The 24,452-nt window shown below is 43.7% G+C and overlaps 1 protein-coding gene across 3 annotated transcripts in view; it reads right to left on the minus strand.

Moving 5' to 3' along the window:
* The window catches only part of ADAM19 (ADAM metallopeptidase domain 19), a 73,017-nt gene that overhangs the window by 35,825 nt on the left and 12,740 nt on the right, over positions 1-24,452 (minus strand). For all 3 annotated transcript variants that reach the window (XM_088478949.1, XM_088478948.1, XM_088478947.1), the window contains exons 4-6: positions 15,254-15,332; positions 3,770-3,846; positions 1,036-1,213 (exon numbers count right to left, since the gene is read on the minus strand). In XM_088478949.1, coding sequence (XP_088335075.1) covers positions 1,036-1,213; positions 3,770-3,846; positions 15,254-15,332 — 334 coding nt within the window. The remainder of the gene's footprint in view (positions 1-1,035; positions 1,214-3,769; positions 3,847-15,253; positions 15,333-24,452) is intronic.

Genomic DNA, 24,452 nt, shown 5'->3' on the forward strand with positions numbered 1-24,452 from the left:
ATTTTTAGGGAGACTGGAATTAATTAGAAGAACACTCATAGAACTATACATATTATGCTGTTAAGTATCCTATAACTGTGCATGTTATATTTTGTATATATTAATTTAATATGTGTGAGTGTGAGGTGGTGCACTGAGTGCTTGTCATGAAGCTGTTGAATGAAAGTTCTTTATAAACGGCAAAAGCAGCAATGCCACCCAAACCTGAGAACAATTGAAAACATTAGCATTCATTCATAGCCAAACACTGCATTAAAGATATTTATTACAAAATAAGGGATTATTACGTACAGCACATTAAAAGACTGGAAGTGTCTTACTGTGAAATATAACAGCTGTCATTTCTCTCACTTTTAAAACCTAAATGATGGGTCCTTAATAGTTCAATGAAGGTTTATGTATACAATGAGCAGTACATCACAGGCTGCTCCTGCACATTCTGCAGCCTGCGGAGGACAGATTTATATGAGGACATAGATAGGGTAGCATGAGGAGGACAGATGTTGCATGTCTGAGCTATAGAGCAGAGATCTCTTGGACAGATGACTCTAAACCTCTGTACGGCCGCATCAGATAGCTGGCTAACTAAAGGGATGTGGTTGGGTTTGTTTATATACATTTACAGTATCGGACAGCCACAGCCCTGGAACATCAGGTTGGAGGAGAAAATCACTGGCTAATGAAAAGTATGACACCAGATAATATACATCTGTTCATACATTGATCTCCTGGGAGTGTAAACTGAAGTAGAAATATTTTGTTGAGGAAAAGTAATTACTAGGGGGATATCATATCACCGGAAACCACTTCGTTCACAATTTTGTACAGTGCAATTAATTATTATTAATGTGTATGTATGTAAATAGGCTGGGGTTTGTTTCTGTTTATGTAAGCCTGACATGAGCCCACACTAAACCATATCTAATTGGAGTTATAACAATATGGCTTGTTCTTCATTCATCTCTACTTTTGGAAAATTATTATTGCAAGGGATGCTGTTGCTATAGCTGTGTATGCCGTTTGCCCAGCACTCACCCGATGATGAAAACGTTGGGATGTGAGGCTGGATACATTTTGCAGGTTAGCGGTTGCATGTCCACATTTTCCTCCTTCTAGACCTAGATGTTCTGCTCTGAAGATGAGGTGCCGGTGACAGTCTCCTGGCAATGGCTCCATCACATAACTTAGATTATTGCTAAGTGTTATAAGACCCCTGTAGACACAAGACGTTCTATTACATACAGACAATACATTTCTCTATCCCTTGAGTCAGTAAATTATTGATCTGACATAGCCCAGCATCAATTTGTGAGATGCAAAAATAAAAAATAAAAAAAAAAAAACCTAAAAGAAGCAAACAAAGAAGAAAACAAACTGATCACACAGCGTTTTATACAGCAGAGACGACAGGTCTTTTTCCTGCTACTACAAGTCTCAGCATGCTGATGATGCTGCTTGGGCTACCTGTGGCTCTGTAGCAGATGTGGAACTATAAGTCACAGGATGCTCTATTTGATGCTATCTAGGCAACCGGTGGCTCTGTAGCTGATGTGGAACTACAAGTCTCAGCATGCTGTATTTCATGCTGCGTGACCACCTGTGGCTCTCTAGCAGATGTGCAACTACAAATACTTGTACACCCGATATGATGAAAGATGATATGTTTAAAAACTTTGGGCCACTTACTGCCCCTATAACCTTCATATGTTGCCCTTAGCTCATTTTGTTATCTGTAATATGCTCCTATTCTTTGCTTTATTCCTCACTAAGCCTCCCCGCTGCCCCAGCTGTTATAATAGTTGGGGAGCAGATGAAGCTCACTGGGATATAAATCAGGAATAACACTGAACACAGGGCCTGATTCACTACAGATCACTATTGCAATGGCAGCTGCGATTACACACCCAGGCCTGCTGCGGAAATATGCTGATGAATGCAATCGCAAATCCGTCACACAGCCAGGATACAGACGCCCACTACCGCTATCCCACATCTGTAATACCAAACATCGAGTAACATCGGCCCATCACGCATAACAGTCCTGAACTTACTCTGAAATTGATAACCTCGTCGCACGCAGTGAGTACACAAGCTGCGTATGCTGTCGCAGTGGCTAATATATGCACACGCCCATGTAACAGCGTTCAAACGGACAGGCACGCCTGCGTTTCTCCGACCACTCCAACGTCACCACCCCAAACGCTGACCTCCCGTCACTCACTCAGTGATGGCTTTGTATCTGCGTAAGTGTATGCCAACTCACTCAGGCGCACTGTGGTGCATACATAGTACGCACCATCGGCCGATCTGCGTGCGTTGTTGCAATTGCGATCTGTAATGAATCAGACCCACAAATCATATTCTTTGCCCAAACTTCCACGTCATATGACTTCCCTCACACAGCGCATGGCGGCCGTGTAGTACCAGCGACATAATCTCTCTCCCTACCTGTGGGACAGAACTGCATGATTCTGGCTTTTAATGTTTTAAAATAGGGTAAGGCATTTTTGGAGAGACCCTTTTATATATCAATGTGTTGCAAAGCTGGATATTTTTTGTTCCACAGATATTGTATATCATGGGTCACATTAGCAACAACAAGCACTTCAGGCAGATGAAGAAAACCTACCTCTCCGCTAAATTGTCCTTCTTCCAGATATACACTTAGCTTCAAAAGCTGGTGGAAGATCTGGTCACCCAGAAGTCACAGTGATTTGTCAGCTTTGTTTGTTATAACATCTAGCACTTATTAATCTAACATGAACATGCCATGTGATGTTATTAAAGACATGTGTCTTGCTTTACTGGGTAATCTGCAGCCCATTTGATGGATAGAGGGCCTTGCATTTGACCCATGAAGAGTATCAGATTGGCCACCATTCATCAAACCTTCTAAAGATGACAAGTGGAGGTGTTACCCATAGCAACCAATCAGATCCTAGCTATCATCTATCTGGTACATTCTATAAAATGATAGGTAGAATTTAATTGGTTGCTATAGTAAACACCTCCACTGGTCCTCTTTAGAAGGTTTGATAAATATTTCCCTTGGGATATTGGGGGAGATTTATCAAATCTTGGAGAGAGATAAAGTCTAGGAGCCAAATGTAATAGGGTGAGAGTCTAGAAAATGTGGGAGTTTAGCAATAAACTCTCACATTGGTTGAGTTTATCTTCAAAATGGGAAAACATCTGGATGAGAGTGTAAATTCTGAGTTTTTTGAGTCTAAAAATGTGCGAGTTTACATGTTCTCGGGCTCTATGACATGGGCCGAGTTTTACAATTTCCAAACTCTCACCCTATTACAATTGGCCCTAGAGGTTGCTCATAGCAGCCAATCAACTTCTAACTGTCATTTTTCCCGAGCAAGCTTGTAAAATGAGAGTTAGAAGCTGATTGGTTGGTACTTTATTTCTTGCCAGATGTACTAAGCTCTGAAAAGTGATAAACTGGAGAGTGATAAATCACCAGCCAATCAGCTCCCAACTGTCATTTTTCAAACACAGCCTGTAACATGACAGTTGGGAGCTGAGTGGCTGGTGGTTTATCACTCTCCAGTGTATCACTTTCCAGAGCTTAGCACATCTCCCCCATCACTCTCCAAGCTTTGATACATCTCCCCCATAGTGTCAAAGAGATTTTTTAAATCCAGTACATGGAAATGTTAAGTTTAATAAATCTTAGGAGAGCGGGGCTAATAATCCACTGATGAAAGCAATAACGTGACACACGGATGTAGCTGCAGTGGGGGCAGCGTTTTCTCCTTACCTGATTCCTGAGCAGGTGCTGATTGCCACACTGGAGTCTTTCTGCCCCTGAACGACTCCATGGTAATAACAGTGGTCCTAGTGGAAACAGAATATTTTTTTTTTTCAATTTACCTACGCAGTTCAAAGAAAGATAATGTGAGAATATAGGTCATCCTATAAATAAGGGGTATTTTCAAGCAGGTTGTTAGCACGAAATACACAATGCCAGACCCCAACTTTGTGTCTTGCGATGATAAACTATCGCTCTGACGGACCCATATATTACCTTATATTTCACATGTCACACTTTTGGGTTTGATGCACAGAGCTGTAGCTATACACTCGTCCCCTAACAGGTAAAATAGCTGTGTTGGGCCCTACGTGTATGACAGTATGTACACAATATAGTATTGAGTGTTTTTGTGCTTTGTGATTTCAATGTCATTTATGATGATTTGCATCTGGTGCGCGATATCTTATACCCCTTTTACACCAAAAACCCGGTTCTGACTAGTCAGATCCGGACAGACCCCCTTTCATACCGTAGCTCCGACTCAGGTTGTCCCCGGGTCAACGCCGTTTACAATGCACACGGGCGCAGTGGTTCTCTCCTGCCAGCGCTTGGAGATTACATCAACTCCAAGCTCTGGGAATCCGCGTCTTCCTATGCTGTGAACAGGACCCTGGTCAAATGACTCAGGTCCCCTGTTCACAATGCAGGGTTACACAAGTCGTTCCTGTGCTCAACCCTGCTCGCTACCCAGGTTGGATTGACGGGTCACTCGACCCAGGGAATCAACCCTGGCCAGAATAAAAGGGGTATAACTGATGTCCTTTCTTCACCTGTATGATGGACATTACAGCGGGACACCCACAGATAGTACCCCCCTGGGTTTGCATCAATAGGAAGCTGCCGACATTTGAAGGAACAGTAAGAGAATACAAACAATGGTGGAGACTGGCCAGAGAACAGGGCAGATAGCTTCTATTCAGACGAGTCAAAGGTCAGGGTCACAGGGGTAGTAAGGTAACAAGCCATGCAAAAACAGGCGATCAGACAAGCAATACAGACTGTAACACTAGTAGATATGAAAACCTGTTGCTCAGGGACAGAGAATTGTGTACAGACATCTGCGGGTGTGAATCACCTCGGGCTCTAATACAGTAGGAGGGAAGCAGCAGTGTGGACACGTGCCTGACAAGGATGGCAAGACATCCGATAGCACAGGGAGAATGGAGATTCCGGAGAGCACTAGTGACTAGACTCCATACAATAATGTCAGACATCTCGGCCAGATCACAGAGAGATGAGTGTGGTCACTTTTGGTCACTTTGGAAGCAGACATTCTAATAACGGACAATGAACATTGGGCTCTTTCTATTCAACATTCTTATATCTCTTTTATCACTTCCGCTTCCCTAAAGACCCAATCCAAGTTCTCTGGATAAGGCGGGCGCGATGACCTCACCGAGTAAGATTTAACCCTTTCCTGCTGCTGATATAATACACATGATGTTGGGGGACTGGGAATTGCATAGGACAAAGACATAGTTGTACGAAGTGAATTTTTCCCAGAGGCTTATGACAGTTCACAGAGACTTAAAGGGGAAATTCTCCCAGCTGGTTATCTGCCAGCGCCATTCATATATAACACTCTCCTTTGTATAGTCACGCCGTAAATTAATTCAGATGCAAGCACTCCATCATACAACACTGTCTGCACTATGAGTAATGATCATTTGGTGTTTAATGCCTCATTCTATAATCAGGGCCGAAATGTATGATATAAATAGTTTTGTTGTCTTTTCTTGCAGTCATCTCATTAAGAAAAAGGCTGTTCATAAGAGAATTCCAATCAATATACAATTCTCCTGTGATACTGTATTTAGTATAGTGTGGCAGTCTCAGATGTGCTGCCAGTAAACTTAACCTTTCAGCACCTTTCTTTTACCAATTCAAGATTTAGGGTTTATTTACTAAGTGACGGATTGTAAAACCTAACACTTTTGTTTGTGTTCATGCCCAATATTTAAAAGGGCAGTGCTTTTACTAGACATGTCTTGCTAGTAAAAGCACTGCCCTTTTAAATTTTTTCGTACCTATGTCGATCATAGTTATATACACAGAAGTATGATATATGTGCATCCTGTCCTAATATAGGCCCTCATTCAGAGCCGTACGCTCTGAGCAGAGCGCACGCTCTGAATGAGGGCCGCCCTCCATGAAAATGGAGCGTCCTCCTGGACGCTCGTATAGCTGTGGGTCACCACCCACAGCCTATACGAGCGTGCATTTTGATGGCCGCGATGGTCGTGACCATCGCGACCATCGAAACTGCGAGCCGGAGCCTGCGGTTGAGCTTTTCAACCGCAAGCTCCGGAGTGATTTTGGCTCTATCAGAGCCAAAATCACTCCCACTGACATCACTAGTGATGTCAGTGGGCCGGCTTCTGACGGAGGCGTTCCCGTGGGAACGCCCCCGTCAGGGAGGCACGCCCCCGGCACGCCCACCAAAGGGGGCGTGCTGTCAATCAACATCGACAGCACGCCCCCTTTGATCAGACACAACGAGCGAAGGACTTTCCTTCGCTCGTCGCGTCTGGCGCATGCGCACGACGGAGCTCCCTCCGTCGTGCGCATGCTCAGTGAAGAGCATCGACCCACTTGCGAGCGGACAGCCGCTCGCGAGTGGGTCTGAATCAGGCCCATAGTCTACAAACTACATAGCAGAATAAAGTAACAGCATAATAGGTTCCAACAGAAAATGTCACCATCACCAGTAACAAATGAATGAGTCTGTGCTATAATTGTCATAGGGATCTCCTCTGTCCTCACTGGAGATTTTACAAATCCAAGCTGCAGTGAATGCATAGAACAACAATGCATTCAAGAATGAAGTGGTGACAATAATTAAATGATACACACATATACCACTATCTCAAGATGAACTTTCCATTGGATATGCTGGAATATTCAGTGGGCCGATCAGCAAAACATCTATGCATGTGGTCATCCAGTGACAGCGCTAGTTTCTCCCCAGGTGATCAAGCCGTTGTCCTTATTAAGTGACAGTTCCGTCCAATTTGGCTCCCTCCTAAGTGGAATAACTGCTGACTTTGTGCCTGGCTCCTCCGGGAGATGCTGGAGGGTCTGGCCTAAATGGCATGTGCATGGCGCCAAGAATTGAGTTATAGGGGGCCTGGATCGAACACTTATCTAGGGAAGTGTGCCGACCTGGGAGGGTGTCTACTCTCTCCAAAGTCCAGGGCAGCTTCTCTGTTTTCCCAGACATCCTGGGTGAGTAAGCCTGTATACTATTTGGCCTTTCTGAAGACAGATCAAGTTGTGTGTTATAAACAATTGCAATAATGTTGTAATAATAACTAATAAGCATTTGCACACAGAGCGCATCTGTATACAGATGTGTCCTCATACACTATTGCTGCAGTCACGCCAAACAGCCCTTCTTGGCGCACCAGGTCTTATGCGTCTCAGTCCCAACGCGATGTGACTAAACCGCTTCATGAGACTGCACACTTGTATATCTGTATGCGACTGAGTCTGACCATGTACACAAAGTGTCATGATGCAGCGGCCGCAGCTTTTTTCACGCCAAGTTTAGTTGTTTGTACAGATTCAGACGCAGTCGCAGACAGATATACAAGTGTTGCATATCAAATTGATCAGTGAAGTCTCATATAGCGGTTTTCTTGCATCACGTTGCGACTAAGACGTGCATTAGAGCGAAAAAGACGCTACACTGCTTGGCGCAGCTCGCTCGCACCAGGCACCGCGTGATTAGGCTATGTGTATGAGAACACATCTGTATGAGGCCAAGGGTCTGGCTGACTCTAGGTCTGTCCTCCTCTAACCCTCTGTGTCTGTCATGTGGTGGGTAATATCTGCATGTTCTATAAATAAATATGGAATCCCACTGTATGCGCGAATCCAAACGGACCACAGAGCAATGACTTTTCACTCCTGACCTACTTCCCTATTACATTCAGCCTCAGGCCTCAGAAGTGTGTTAGGAAACAGAAAGGGATTACAGGTCAAACCAAAATGGAACAAGAGTTTATCTGAGGTAGGAAATGGTGCAGCAGCAGCAGAAAAATATACAAAGCAAGCAGTATGGATAGGACAAACCACAGATTATACAGGACGTCCTGTGACCGAGCTAATATCTGACATGTTTTGATGTACACCAGAAGAAGAGTTGGTGCTGATGAATTATACAAAAACAAATAATAGTTCTCACAGCAGGACATTTTAGGTCACTCAGGGTGAACAGGCAGAATGCAGAAAAGTAAACAGGGGCATTACTAAGTCACATACAGATGTGTCCTTAAACATCTTTGCTGCAGTTGCGCCAAAAAGCCCCTCTCAGCGCGCCAGGTTCCGTGACATTCTGCTAGTGCCGGGCGTCTTTTTTGCAGTGTATTTTTTTTTACGAAAATGTGTCTAATGCTCGCCATACACGGTAAGATTTTCTGTCCAACCATCCAACTAGTTGATTGGTTGGAATGAAAATCTGGTAACGTATGGGAGTAAATGATGATCAGCAATTTGCTCCTAAATGCCAGAAAACAGATAAAAATGGTCGTCAGACAAGTTTGTTAAATGTTTGTTCTAAACAATTTATTCAAACAACAGTTTTTGTCCATTTTCCTGCGTTTGGGAGCAAATTCCTGATTGTCATTTGCTTTCATACCTTACCAGATTTTCATTCCAACCAACCAACTAGTTGGATGGTTGGACAGAAAATCTTACCCTGTATGGCCAGCATAAGTCGCAATGCGATGTGACTAGGAGGCACCAGCAGACTTGATTTGATATGCGACATTTGTATGTCTTTGTGCGACTGAGTCTATGAATCTGTGAGCCTGATTCATACCTATTCGCTAGGATGCGTTCGCACGCAGCCGTCAGCAGCCAAAGTATGCGGATCACACGATCACTAGCAAGACATTAGCACGCCCGCTATGTCTTGCCGTGTGATCGCGGTATGTATTTAGACGCCCACCAGCCTGACACAAGACGCCCATTTCCCTTAGTAACATACGTCATCTCCAGGAAGTGTATTAAACAATCGTTAACATCGAGTAACATCGGACCCACATGCAGCACTTGTGGCTGACCATAACTACCGCAAGCACTGCGAGTGCTGCTGTGTGTAATTCAGCCATGTGACGTGTATGCTGACGATGCATCTTAATTATGCAGGCCCCTGAAATGGCGTTCCAACGCAGACACACCTGCGTTCGCACCACCACACCTGCAGTACCATCCACCACCCACACACGGCAAGTCCTGTCACTCATGCTTGCGGAGCGTCTGTGTACAGGGTGCGAACACTTCCCGAACGCATGGACTAGTTCGCGCACGCGCAGTGCGTCTTGTATGCATGCGCAGATTGCAAATATCAGCAGGCTACATGCAAACGCAGCCTAGCGACCGAGTCTACAATGTAGCAGCCGCGGCTTTTTTCATTCCAAGTTCCATTGTGCTTTATACACTGTGCCCACTCAGGCCCTCATTCAGAGCTGCCCGCAAAAAGCGAGCGCTCACTCTGAATTAGGGCGGACGCTTTTTTTTTTTTTAAAGCCAGCCTCTTGGCTGCTCGCTAAGCTGTGGGTGACCACCCACAGCTTTAGCGAGCGACCAGGTGATGATCGCGATGGTCTTGACCATCGCGACAATTGGGACTTGCGACAAGACCCTTGTGGTAGGGTCTCGTCTGCCCAAGCCCCAGTGAGCTTTCGGCTCTAATAGAGCCGGAAGCTCACTACTGACATCACTCGTGATGTCAGTAGGGCCGCCCCCAAATGGTAGGCGTTTCTTCGGGAACGCCTCCGTTTGGCCAGCCACCCCCCCTCCCCGCCTACAAAACGGGGCCAGCTGTCGATCAACATCGACAGCCGCCCCGTTTGTAGCGAGCCCCAGAGCGAGAGAATTCTCTCTCGCTCCAGGGCTTGCGCATGCGCAGTGCGAACGCGGCGCATGCGCAGTGCCCCACCATGGACCTGCTTGCGAGCGCATAGCGCTTGCGAGCGAGTCTGAATGAGGGCCTAAGGCTGCATAGACGTAGGCTGTATTAGATTCAAAGTGTTAGTTATCAAATTGTAATTACATTTATAATCTAAGTCGGAGTTACGCCGGAGCTAAAATGGACGAAAACTGAGGGAAAACGAACTCAAAACCAGAACAGTTTCTGAACGACAATAAGCAACATATTTATGTGAATTACCAAAATCACCATCTTCTGCTTTATGAATATCCAGGAAACTCCTTACTGCACTCACTGCTTGGACATTGCAAATACTTCCCTATCTGTGTGCTGCTCTTGTTGATTGATCTTTGTTGATCATAACTTCGGACTGGATCAGCTCAGTACATTGTAATTTTGCCCTCATACTACATAAATTCTTGTTTGTATTGCCTTTTCCCATTGCATCACATGTATCCACTTTAATCATTTGTTTAATAACTAATTCCTGCACCCACTACTCACACACCTCTCCTTTATATATCACTTTTGGAGCTGCGCTCATACATTAGCAGCACTGTTCTTTTATCTATATTTTTGAACATTTAACAACTTTAATCCACACTGTCTATATCACACAGCCTCCACATCACACTGTCTCTACATCACACAGCCTCCACTCCAGTTTTCATCTTACTTATTACCTTGTCCATAGCATGAACACTCTTACTTCAAACACCCCCGTATTCAGCGCCCACACAATCCTCTACTTTATTCATCCCTATCCTCCCCCTCTTGTCTCCTCCGCTTGCTGTTCCCCCTTCTTTCTCTCATCAGTCTGCTTTCTAACCCTCTGCTTCTTTCCCCTGCCTTCTTTCCCCTGCCCCTGCCTTTTTTAGTTCCTCCACTCTCAACCACCTCCCTCCATGGCCTAGCTACCCCACAACTAAGCCCCATTCCCTCCTGGTTCTGCTGTCACCTCTTGGGCTGCCAAGAGAAATTCTGGGCCCGGATACAGCAACATCCTGTGGGACCACAGCATGTTGGGGATGGCTGCACCCATTTGTGGGTGGGTCTAGCATGTGAGATGCACCCACTCACAGAAGCATGGCATAGCACCCAGCAGCTGGGATTAAAGTATTCACTACTGTATTAGGATGGTGGGACAGTCCCAATATAACTGCATTTTTTATCAGGATGCATATAGATGCTAAAATGTAACACAAACATTAAAGTGCTACAACTTTATATTGTACATCTCTCATGTAAATAACATAAACAAAATCTATTTTCTGTCATAGAGATAGATGAATGAAGGACTTAATTTTGACATAACATCAGGTCATCTTAAACACACACCTTCCGCAGCACATATCCTAACCCACTGCTCCATGCTCCTTCCTCACTATCTACCCCATCTGTGTCACCCCTGTCTGTCTGCCCTACCAATTTAGAATGTAAGCTCTCATGAGCAGGGCCCTCATCCCTCACGTGCTTCTCCTCCCCTTACTTATAGTATAATTTACTCCTAACTCCCCACAACGGCGCCTAACACTTGGTTGCTTATGTCCTGCTGCTTGTGTTATGCAGCTATGTCTATAAACCATGTCCTTGTCCTACATTGTTTTTGTATTACTATTTGTTTTTCTTGTGTGCTCATTTATGTACTGTGTAAGGCGCTGCGGAACCTTTGTGGCGCCATATAAAGGATGATAATAATAATAATACACAGATTCAGTTGCACACAGACATACAAGTGTCACATATCACATATGTGTCACATATAACCAATACCATTAGCACATTCAGTCTATCTTTAAGAAACATGAAAATTTGAAAACTGTTTTGGAACTGATTGGATATGCAAGACACAACTGGTTAATATGTGGAGATCTTAAAATGTTATGCATGGTACTTGGCCAGCAACAAGGTTACACTAAATTCACATGTTTTCTCTATGAATGGGATAGCAGAGCTAAAAATTTACATTGGCAAAAAAACAATTGGCCAGCTCGAAAAAGTTTAGAAATTGGAAAAAATAATGTCATCAAATCCAGTTTAGTAGTGAGCCAAATAAAGTTGTACTTCCACCTCTACATATAAAATTAGGAATGATGAAACAATTTGTAAAAGCACTGCCTAAAGATGGAGAAACTTTCAAATATCTTTGCACCAAATTCCCTAACCTATCCGATGCTAAACTGAAGGAAGGCATTTTTACAGGCTCCGACATTAGAAAGTTATTAAAATATTAACATTTCGGGCGTGTAATGAATATTGTGGAACTTTCGGCGTGGACTTCGTTCAAACAAGTGATTTCAAAATTTTTAGGCAATGTCAAGGATCCAAACTACAAAGAAATTGTCAGGGAAATACTTAATAGTTACAGAAACCTTGGCTGCAATATGCTATAAAAGGTAAATTTTTTGAATTCCCATAGTGAGCATTTCCCGAATAATCTCGGAGACTACAGGGTGAACGGTTCCACCAAGACGTTAAAGATGTTATTAACGATTTTTTTCAATAATTATGGTTTTTGTCTCTATTATTGTTTGATTATGTTGTTATTTTATTATGTAATTAAGACAAAAACACAGTGCTATCATCTACACTTCTTCGTATTTCACAATAAATATGTCAAAAACAATTAAACTTTTTTTTCTTAAAAATGTATGTAACCCCCTTATAGGTAAATGTGATTTGGTAATTTTTTTCAATATACTATATCTTGATGTACACAGGAGTATAATTAAGAATATAAAAGTATTATTAAAAAAAGCTTTCAATACCTTAAATTTCGCAGACCTGTGTAATTAATTAGCACACTCTGCAGGTGCGTCCTAGTCACATCGCACTGCGACTTAGACACATTTTCAGCAAAAAAGAACGTCTAACGCTAGCAAAGTTGTACTTGACCTGGTGGCTCACCCACGCCAGGCAAGTCGCGTTGCGTGGTGTATTGAGACTAGATGTATGAGAACACATCTGTATGTAGGATATCTGACAAGAGAGAAATGCCATTCTCCATGCAAACCTATCCAAGTGCAGCACCCTTCCACTACAGACAGCCATTTTGTGAACGTAGCCTATTGATTCACTAGGAATCAGTGACATATCTATGGCTGCCATATTCAGCAAGTGAAGCCAGTGGCTCCATGACGCCCACATACTGTAACTAACACTCAGCGGGATAACCAAAATTAGCTAAATGTTCATTAATAGTCAATAACCTTTTTCAGGTTGCCCAAAAATGGCTGAATTTGCCATGAGCCAAAATAACTATTTTCTTTTATACCAAAATTAAATTTTACCCAAAGGTACCTATTTATTAAGCAGGTGACCAGTCCCTCCTGAAAATGATGATGATTTTACGTATCATGCCTACAAATGTCTAATTCAGGAAACATCAGAGATATCCCCTGCATTGGGGAAACTAAGACTAAAGTACCCAGAATTCGCAATGGGGTCTGTGATCTGGTCCAATTTACTAAGCTTCGAAAAGCTCAGCCTGGCCCCGATAACTAATGTAATTGTCAGAGCCGTTCTAGCAAATACTGTAGGTTTCAGTTCCCCCGGAGAGGGATCTTTGAATCCCTCACCAACTGCCTGACCTATGCGCATGCGTGGCCCGATAACAGATGTTCAAGAATGGGGCAAAACTATGGACATTAATAAATAAGCCCCCATTGCTCTAAGATATTTCTCCTTATGCAAAGTACCATGGTAATCCTTGTGAAAAAAAAAAACAAAAACAAAGTATTACCATGGTAAATTACCATATTTAATATGAAATTCCATCATTGTTGGTAGCTGCTCAATCACTTCAGGAATATCACTCAGGTGCATGTAAGGGAGGGGTTATGCTATCTTTTTGCTGTTTTTTTCTGGTGAAAAGGCCTGGTCCCTATGTCCAGGATATCAGACCACTGTCAGCCAACCAATCTGCTGTAGTTCAGTGTCAGAGGTACAGAGACACAAAAGACCTCTGCCAGCACTGTCAAGAGAATGGACTAGCATGGGTGCATGGGGGAATAAATATCTCCTAAGTGGTGTGGGTTCCACACCTCTTGCCCCTGCTATTATTGGGTGTAGTTGGGGAGAAGGTTTATAATAAAAATAAATTGATAAGGGAAGTTTTTACTATCCTTAGATCTGCAAAATGGTGTGATCAAATTGGTAGGAAGGGAACCATGGTCTTATGTGATACATTCAGGTTCAGAATGTCAGGGAACAGATCTATATTGCCTTGGAAGTGGTATACAGAGACTCTGGGGTAGATTTGCTAAAGTGCGGATTTATAGAAATGGAGATGTTGCCTATAGAAACTAATCAGATTCTAGCTATTATCTTCTAGAAGGTGCTAGATAAATGATACGTAGAATCTGATTGGTTGCTATGGGCAACATCTCCTATTCTATAAACCCGCACTACATCTGAAGCCCAATTTCCACATCACCTCCCTCCCACCCAGTTTACTCTGCCAACAACTGCCGTCTATCCTCCTTTCCCATCACCTTCTACCACTCCTGGGGGTATATTTACTAAAGTAGGGCTTTTAGATGTGGAGATGCTGCCCATAGCAACCAATCAGATTCTACTTATCATTTATCTAGCACCTTCTAAAAGATAATAGCTAGAATCTGATTGGTTGCTAAGGTCAACATCTCCACTTCTATAAATCCGCACTTTAGAAACTGTACCCCCTGCTCCAGGGTTTCTCCTGTTCTGCTCCAATCCTTCCACACTCTGTCATGACTCTACCATTATATGCCACCCATCCTCCTAGCAATCCGATATGCGAGAACCATCTCTCTTCCTACTATCTCTACATAAATGATGTAATCTGCAGATTATAATTATCTATATCTGTGAATATAACTGTTCGGTCTAATCACCCATGCACTATGTTATGTTGCTGTGTGTTCCGTCCACTATGTAGAGCGCTGTGCCACCATAGAAATTAAAAATAATAATTTCATCACCTGTACAGGGCTGTGATGTAAGTGGTGTCTCTTAGTGGGTGCTATTACTATACCGTGATATTTGTGAATTATCTGTGTAAATTATGATGAGACCTTAAAAGGAAGTACTGGTTCAATGCATCTTTACTGCTAGTCGCGCCTCATACCCTCTTGTGTCCTACTACCAGCAATTCATTTTCATATAATGTACCCTGGGGTGTGTGAGCATGTGGTAGGGAATATAGATTGTAAGCTCCACTGGGGCAGGGACTGATATGAATGGCCAACTATTCTCTGTAAAGTGCTGCGGAATATGTGTGCTCTATATAAATTACTGGTAATAAATAATAAATATATATAGTATCACTTGCATTTACTATATGTTTTTACACCACCACAGCACACAATGCACAGACATCATATACCAGGAGAATACTCTTATGCTCCATTTTCCCCCCATGTACGGTGCTACAGAATTTTGCGGCACAATCAAAATATACAGTAATAATAATATAAATGTATCTAATATGATCATCATCATTCACCAACTCATACCGTCATATTGGGGGTCCGAACAATAGGAATGTCACTGGGGCTATAATGAGTCTCTCTGTAGTCCATGTGGATTAGATGTCTGCAAAGCAAGCATAAAAACAGAAAATTAATCCGCATAATCCATTATAATGTAAGCAAACATTTAATGTCTCATTTTGCTATTGGTTAACTTAAAGTGGACCCATCAGATATAAACAGTGATATCAGCAGTTGGTGAGCTGAACCAATCTTATAATTTCACAAAGTGCCTCATGCCTCAGTGATGTCACTATTTCCTAGTGTATTGGTAGGGTGTATTCTCATGAACATTTGAATCCACAATAGCCGACGCCACTGTATATCTGTTACGGGATCACTTTAAAGAGAATGTATCAATCATTGAATATTTAGGTCAGTGCCCAATCCTGCTTACATGTGAACAACCTACCAATAGAACATACAAAGGTGGTTAATGCTGTATTCTTTTTGCTTAAAAATAAAGGATACCCTTACAGGTCAATCCAGGTCTCAGACAATTTTGAAGTTATACCAAGCTATCCAGTTTACTTAAATAATGATGCAGTACCTATTAACAGCCTGTAGATGGCACATTATGTAGCTTGCTACTAGAAATGCCCAAACCAGTCACACTTCATTTCTTGAACCGGTTTGTCTAATTAGTACAAAAATAAAAAAAAAATTGTTCAGATGGATTTGCAAAGTTCCAGACAGAATTGACCATGTTTGAGGCTATTCACTGCCCCATAGCATTTGCACCCCCTGCGCCTATTGCAGTTACGCCCATGGTTCGAACCGTTTCACTTGTGAAAAAATGTATACATTTAACGTTTCCTAACCGTGAACAACAAACATCAGGGCCAAATGTAATAGGGTGAGAGTTTAGAAAATGTGAGAGTTTAGCAGTAAAACTCTCACACTAATACATTGATCGAGTTGTATTTTCAAAACAGGAAACACCTGGATGAAGAGTTTAAATCTTGAGAGTTTTTTGAGTCTGAAAAACATGCACGTTTGCATGTTCTGTGACTTAAATACATTGGCTGAGTTTGAAAATGTGAGAGTTTAAATATTTTATATCATTTTACAAATGAAACTGAAATATGAACCTCATAGGCGAGCGGCAAATGGCGTGTACAAACTGCATATTTTTGAGCATCTTTACTTGATACTTTCCCAGTTCTGCTAACTACTGTGGCATTACTATATTATATAGTTTGGAGGGTGTGTATATTTTGTCAACGCACAATGTCAACATGGTTGTAATCTTGACATCGAACATGTTTGACAGGTCCATAATGTCGACATTAATCATATCAACATTCGTTATGTCGACATTTTAGTGCTTTTAATCTGATTTAATCCCTAACACTTAGCATGACCCTGACACTAACTTTAATGGAAACGGCGACTTTTTGGCAATGTCAACATTTGCCAGGTGTCCAGATAAATGATGTCAACATTATAACTATGATGACATCAACAATGTCGGCCTTCTGCTGACGAAATTGTGAATGTCGACATTTTAACCAGAGACAGTCTGACTGCATACCAGTTTGGGGAAGTGATACTACCAGACCCCAAAAATGTGTGGGAGATGATTCCTTCCTTTAAAGCGAAACCGCAGACAAAGAGCAATATGTGGATGCATGAGTCAAAGTGATCAAATGTAGTAGAATTACATCCTAGCAGACTAAACCAATGTACAACTGCATAAAGATTAGTAGAAATGTAAAACGTGGTCTTGGCACATGTATATGACCAGCACAATACTAAACAATTAGGACAATTAGACCATGATAAGTTGCACTGATGGCAGAAGTCTACACTGTGTATTATGGCACTGATTTACAAGCCATTTAATGGTGAATGGGTTAAAAGCGGATACAGCTACACAGTACACAGATGTATCAGTTACTGTAATAAATCTCATTAGGGGGATGGAGGGCTTTGTCCTACTGATAGCACAGCAGCTAGGAATTGTGAGGTCACCTTGTCATGTGACTAAACTCAAAAATTAGAGGTCAAAACTGAGCAGGAAAAGATGAGGAGGGACGGTGTTCTGAAGCTCATAGGGGCCCATTTATTACATTGCATTTGAGGTATAATCCCCGAAAACGGGTGGTTTGCCTCAAATATTAAGTATCCCCAGAATGTATTAAGGAGGGACCACAGCAGGTGCCGATACCTGCTGTGATCCCTCCATTACCTTTTGCAGCCGTCTGCAAGAGGTAATGGAGGGATCACAATGCATTCCAGATATTGGCCCCTGCAGCTAACGCCCTCTGAAGATGACGTTAGCCGCTGTAGCCTATGGGCTACACCGCGCATAATTAGCCGACAGAGGGATCTGCCAGAACCCTCCCCGGCTATGGCGGATGTGCATGTGCAGTCCGCGAGACCGTGCATGTGCAGCACCCCCTGCACTGGCCGGCAGCTCCCCGGAGACATCACATCGCCCGTGTCCCTGCATGTCCCGGATGATACGTCCAGCCGATAGGATCGAATTTTGCAATGCGATCATGGGCGTTACTGGCATGCCCTGATCGCATTGCAAAAGCTATCATTGATAAATGGGCCCCATAGACTTGCTGTGTAACGGTCCAGCACAATAGCTGATCCTTCTCTATACAGAATGCATCTAGCTTCTATATATATATGGGTATTTTTCCTCTTTGTTTTCACTCATGTTCACACAGAAAATATACAATACGATGTATGTTGATTAGGATAAATTGTAGGTTTGGCTCTTTCTGTGATAACCCAAGATGTATGTTGCTCTGCCGCTTCTGAAGTGGGGGCGTGAAGGTATTTCCTTTTTTCTCCCCTCCAAAGGGGCCTGAGACGCTGATGGTTTTCATGTGGTTTTTGCCTTCACCTGGGATGCAGTTCCCCTATCCTTAGCTAGGTAGCGCTGTGTTTACTAGTTAATTATTGTTAGTTTGTGTTTTGTACAGTGCAATGACGTACATTCGGGAATTGTTATCTTGAAATGAGACCTGCTCAGCAAGACGCGCCTTGGCTAAAAGGGTAAGTGTTTTTTTTGGGTGGTCACATGGTCACATGGTTAGATGGTTGGGTGGTAGGGTGTTTCATGATGGGGGGTGGGGGGGGGGGGGGGCAGTCTTGGAAATTATCTTCACAGTAGTGAAAATGTGGGGAAGACCAGATGGCTGGGTGAGAATGATTCAGGCCAACTGATCTCACAGATGAAGGCTGATTTGTTTCAGAGGGCCAGTCCAAGAGGCCCATTATAACTGTAGTATGGTCTGAGATGGTGCCATAGCAAGTTTGGAGGGGCTTTTGGGACCGCATTGCTTTTGGACAGTTCTAGGAAGATTAATATAGTAATTTCCCATTTCATTCTAGAGTCAGGTGCTAAGGTGATAAGACACCCTATGTTGAATTTAGAGTGTACCCCATTTTGCAGACCTTCTGATGCACATCTCAATAACCTGGGTTTGGGTATTTTGCTTAAAGGACTCCTGATATTTCTGGATTGAGTGTTTTATGGTCACATGGGTGGCAGGTTGTGGTTCTGTAGTGGGGAAAGTGTTGCTCGTCAGCAGCCACATGTGGCGCAAAAGTTAGCGTGGGGTTTATTGCCTATGGCAGTGGTTCCCAAACTGGGTGCCGTGGCATCCTGGGGTGCTTCAGGGCACTTGCAGAACTGCCTTGGGTTGGTGGTTCAGTACCAAATAAAAAATATTTTAGTCATTGCCATAGGCAAAACCATTGCTAATGGCTGCCAATCAAAACATTTGTGGACAAAAAGAAGACCAGCCCTGTCACCCACCCACACAACTGAGCCTAAGGGTGACATAAGCACAATTTACTATATTTAATTTTTGCTGAATTTCTCAATAAGAAACTTTTGGCCCAGGGGTGTCGTGGAAAACATGCCGATACTCTAGGGCGTCGTGATTCGAAAGAGTAAGAAGAGAGCCATCACAAAATAAGTCTACCATAAACCGTACAGAAGAATTCTGAACACATAACAATACAGCGAATAATGATGACAGATGTTCTATAGCCCAGTACATTACATCAATTAAACCTATCCTAGGTTCTGAGACTGTGGAATAATCAGCTCTCTCTATGCTGTTTTGCTTACTCTGTATATTTCTTTTCACTTTCTTCCTTCCCCTCCTTCCAGACGTTATTCTCTCGGAACCTTCTGATAGATAATGTCATTAAAGGATTGTCATATCCCACCCTTCCCCCAACCCTACTTCTTCCTTTATGTCAGTGCCGGGGAGGAGGAAGGAGGTTTAGCATACAGGTTTAATTAAGCTAAAAGCATGAGGGATGTCAGAGGGGAATATTCTAGCTAAGAGCCCTTAGTGCTTTCACTGCAGGATCTATCAGACAATGAGATGACTGTGAGAAGGGTCAGTGCAGACAGTGTGATGTCACAACAATGACCTCATCACCCACATCAGACAAGGGCATACAGACAGGCAACTCAGGTGGCGTCTGGCAGAAAGCACAGCATAACAATAATTTATTATAATTTATGCAATTTCTGGTCATTTGAGCTGTGGGCCTTAGTGAATGGAACAATACTGAGCATTTAATTTCCCCAGTTGCACAGAGATGGCCATCCTTGGTGATAAAGGACCTGCAGATAGTGGCTGATATGAATCAGATGCCAACACTGCTCCTAAGTAGGGATCCCAGAATTTTAAATGAAAATAAATAAATGGGACCCCATACATTCCTTTGGAATGGGTATGAAGTTCATATCTCGATGCCGGCAGCCCAAAGGGAGAAGATCCCGACAGGGGAGGTAAGTACCCTATCCCTACCCCTCCCACCCCCCCAACCCTAACCCTCCCTTAGTGGTGCATAACCCTAACCTCCCCCTCTAGAGTCTAACCCTAACCCCCCCCAGGGGTGCCTAACCCTAACCCCACCTTACCGCACCCTAAACCTAACCCTCCTAGAGGGGGTGCCTAACTCTAACCTCCCCCCTAGGGGTGCCTAACCCTAATCTCCACCCCCAAAAAAACCTAACCCTAACACCGCTACGCTCCCTAAACCGAACCTTCCCCCCCGCGGCTAACGTTAAGGGCGCCCCGGACTTATCTCATTCGGGCTGGCTTTCCGGCGTCAGGATTAAGATAGGCGCCGGTATTTCGACGCCTATCTTAAGTCCCTTGTTGGGGTTCAGATGTCAGTATTGAGACCGGCGGCTGCAACATAACTACATCCCATAGGGACCTATTCCTACACATTCAGGAATGTAAATAAATGGGAAATACACACTGTAAGTTAAAGAATGTAAACTCAAAACTCAGCTTGGTTTAATTGGTTTTATAATATAAGAGCAGTGCTATTTTTCAGCAGGAACTCAGGACCTGATTCAGACCTGCTCGCTAGGAGGCGTTCGCTCGTAGCCGGCCGATTTTTGCATTCTGCGCATGCGTACGCGTGTGCGAAGCACTGCGAGAGATCGAGAAGCGTTTGCTCGATGCACATAGACAGCCCAGCAGAGTGAGTGGCAGGAGAAACCGTCTGTGGGTGGTAACAGGGGCTGGCCACTAGAAACGGGGGAGTGGAGGAGCGAACGCAGGCGTGCCTGAGCATCTCAACGACGTTTCAGAGGCGTGCATAATTTAGAGACAGCGTCATAGTACACGTCACCTGTCTGGTTTATACACTGAAGTGATTGCAATGCTTGCGGTAGGGTATGGTCAGCCACAAGCGCTGCGATCGCATCCGATGGTAACCGATGTACCGATGGTTGCATACACTTCCTGGAGATGACGTGCACAAGTGGGCGTCTTAAGACAGGCTGGTGTGGCACCTGTTCCCGGATGGGGGCTAAGCTGCCGTACCTCTGTGTTCTGACTGCAGCAGCACAGTTAGCGCTAATGCATGCAGCGCAGAGCGGCTCCCGAGTCTCCTCATCAGCATCACGTGACACATCATGTCCGTGACGCTGATCACTGATGTCGGGCATCAAGAGCCGCTCTGCGCTCTATGCAGCAGTGCTGACTGTGCTGCTGCATTCAGAACACAGAGCCAGTATCACGGGACTCAAAGTAAGTAATCAGGGGGGGTGTGGTGGGGGTAGGCTCCGTGAGGCTGGGGGGAGGGAAGGGGGGGGGGCTCTGTGGCTTGGAGGAGGCCCCCACAAGCCTTAATCCGGCCCTGCTCGGAGGCCTCTGGGAAATCTGTCGAGGCAGAGATCCAAGTGGGAAGGTTGGGGACATACTACAATTTGCATTATTGCACCCCACACTATCTTGCAGTGATTTGCAGCATTACAGCTTGGGGATGCAATGACACATTTCACAGTGAAGCGCACTATCACGCACCCTGCCCACCCTGCAGCACGGAGGTGTTTTATCCACTATTCCGGGAGAACTCCCCCAAAATTGTAAGTCTCTCAAAAATTCTGGGCAACTATGGGTTTTGCCCCATATTTATAACAGGAGGCATTTAACACATTCCAGCTTTGCTTCAACCCATGCACTAAAAGCTTCAAATATACAAAAGTGACACATAATACATAACTTAGGCGTATTTTATGAGAAAAATAAAAAGATTTATATGAATGGAAGGTGTGGTGTAAAAATTAAGTATGTTGGACTTTGATGCGACCTCAGTGCCACTTGCGACCAGTCGTTGGCTTGCATCGATCATGTGACTGTACAGAATAGGGTGTGTCTTCATGGTATTAGTGGTTCAATAATCACCATCCTTCGAAACATCAGGATACTTTGTAATAAGTAGTCTTTCCCATTAAGTTATTACACACAATCTTGCAAACGCCACATACTTGTGTTTTCATAATATTGACTATGTAACAATTTTTCAACATGTTTTTAAAAGATCATTCACAGTTACAACAGTATCCCTAAATGGGGTATCCACTAGGCGATTTCAGCAAGCGACTGCACGATAACGACGTCGTTATTGTGCAATCGCTTGAAAACCGCGCATGCATCGTGCATGTTTTGGTCCGGAAGCAACCTGCGATGCGAGTGCACGCCGGTCGCTTCCGACATCTATCATCGCCCATACATGCTGGTCAACCTGACGATCTCGTAAGGTTCAGCATGTGCGGGGATGATGGATGTGCCTGTACTGAAAGAGTGAACTAGGCACATCACTATATATACAAACGAGAGCACGATTTCAATGTCGTAATTGTGCTCTCGTTTGTATATCTAGTAGTGGATACCCGCCTTAAGAGCTATATCTTCCCCTCCCATGACACACATACTCTGTGTAATACTAATAGACATAACTTAACATAAAACACAATAATATACTCTATTAAAATCACTGCGATCATACATCCCAACAAATACGAAAAACAAAAATAATTAAAAAAACTGCTAGATGGAAACACTTAATGTTCCTTACTCCACCTCTGCCTCCTCGTCTCTTATGAAATGGTTCAAGTGGCACAAATTTACCATTGACTGCAGCTCCTTTTAACTGGGTCACCTATGTGTTTTGTCACTTTCTAGTCAAACTTGTGTCATTGAGTGTTTTACTTTTATAGTGCTTACTCTGCTCTATGTCATGCCGTGCTCTTGACTGTTCATGCATTTTGTTTTGATTTATGGACTATGGGCTTGATTCAGCATGGATCGCTATTCTGCTAATACGCAAGCAACGCAGCTGCTAATATTAGCGGTGATATGCCAATAATTGCATTCACATTGCGATCGCAGCCTAACATAAGCACGCCCACTTCCCCTTACTCACACCAGTATACTTAGCCAACATAGCAAATTAATCGGTAACATCGAGTAACATCGGACCCATATGCACAGTTAAGGCAGGTCAGACCTCACTCAGTAACTGCTAACTTCAGCGCACGCACTGAGGCCTAAGGCAGCGTATGGTATCGCAGTGGCTAATTTATGCATGCTACTGCAACGCACCGGCACGCCTGCACTCTACCATGGGTCTGCGTATCCTCTGCGATCGCAGTCCCGATCGCAATAGCTAGTTCGTGCACGCGCGCTGCGATGCATACGCAGAAAGCAACAACAAGGCCGACTGCATACATATCAACTGGGATCCTTGCTGTATCAGGCCCTATGTACCTGTCATACCCTCCCCATTCAACTCCTTTTTTCTCTGTGTACCTTCCCTGTTCCCCACTTCTTTTATTCATTCTTGTTTGTCATTTCAAATTTCAATAAAAAAACTACTGATGATATAAAACTGCCCGTGTCCTCAAAACTCCCAATACATGTCCCAGTCCTCCCAGCCATAACGCCAATTCTCCATGACTACATCCGCAGTGGTATGCCATGACCCTTTCACCGTGTGGAAGTCGGCATATTAACTTTATGAACACACAGGCCCTTTGGGGAGTCACAGATGCACATATACAGTATATAAAACAATGTGGTTGTAAAGAGGGACAGTGAGATTTGTGTCCAGTTGAAAGATATAATCTCACATTTGTATAATGGATGAACTGGGAATCCACCATATATTGTCATCCTGTCCTTTCTGCCAAATGGATGAGAACTGCAGGAAGTGTTATCTGGCCTACATAGATAAATATGAGTCACAGAGACACAGATGTCAGCCTTACTGACTCTCAATGCAAAATGAAAGACACACTTAGAACAGGCCCCGCGTGAAGCAAATGTGGCTTTCATGCTTTTCCTTCCAATTGCCCTTTGTAGCTTTCAATAAATTGATCTGAGAGTTCTTTTCAACTAGGCATCCTCTGGTACAAATGACTGAGATCATTATTTCACTTTCATCATGTCAGACAGGAAGCTTTTAGGATCTTAATACCTCCACAACAGTGAAAAGCAGGATATGACACTGAAAGGACTGCTTCACCTAAAATACAAGTCCACAATATTTACACACACACACACACACACATATATCAGTGTTCTCCCCAGAAATTTTTTCCAGCCGGGTGGCATCCAGAAGTAGCCGGGTGGGGGCCTTCGCAATTATGCGCGCGCCGGGAAAAGGGGTATCTCCCAGACCAATCCAGCCCGACATGTCTCAGGCTGCTCCCCCACTGGCTCTCAGTCAAAAGTGCCCATTATGCAGTGCCCCCTGTATTTGTGCCCTTTATACAGTGCCCCCTGTAGTTTTCCCCTTTATGCATTGCTCCCTGTAGTTTAGCTTTGCCCTTATACAGTGCCCCCTGGCTGAAGTAGTGCCCCTATGTAGTGCCTGCAGACTGGTCCCTTATGTAGTGCCC

The sequence above is a fragment of the Taudactylus pleione genome, unplaced genomic scaffold, assembly GCF_031769625.1.
Source record: "Taudactylus pleione unplaced genomic scaffold, aTauple2 ptg000225l, whole genome shotgun sequence".
Lineage (NCBI taxonomy): Eukaryota > Metazoa > Chordata > Amphibia > Anura > Myobatrachidae > Taudactylus > Taudactylus pleione.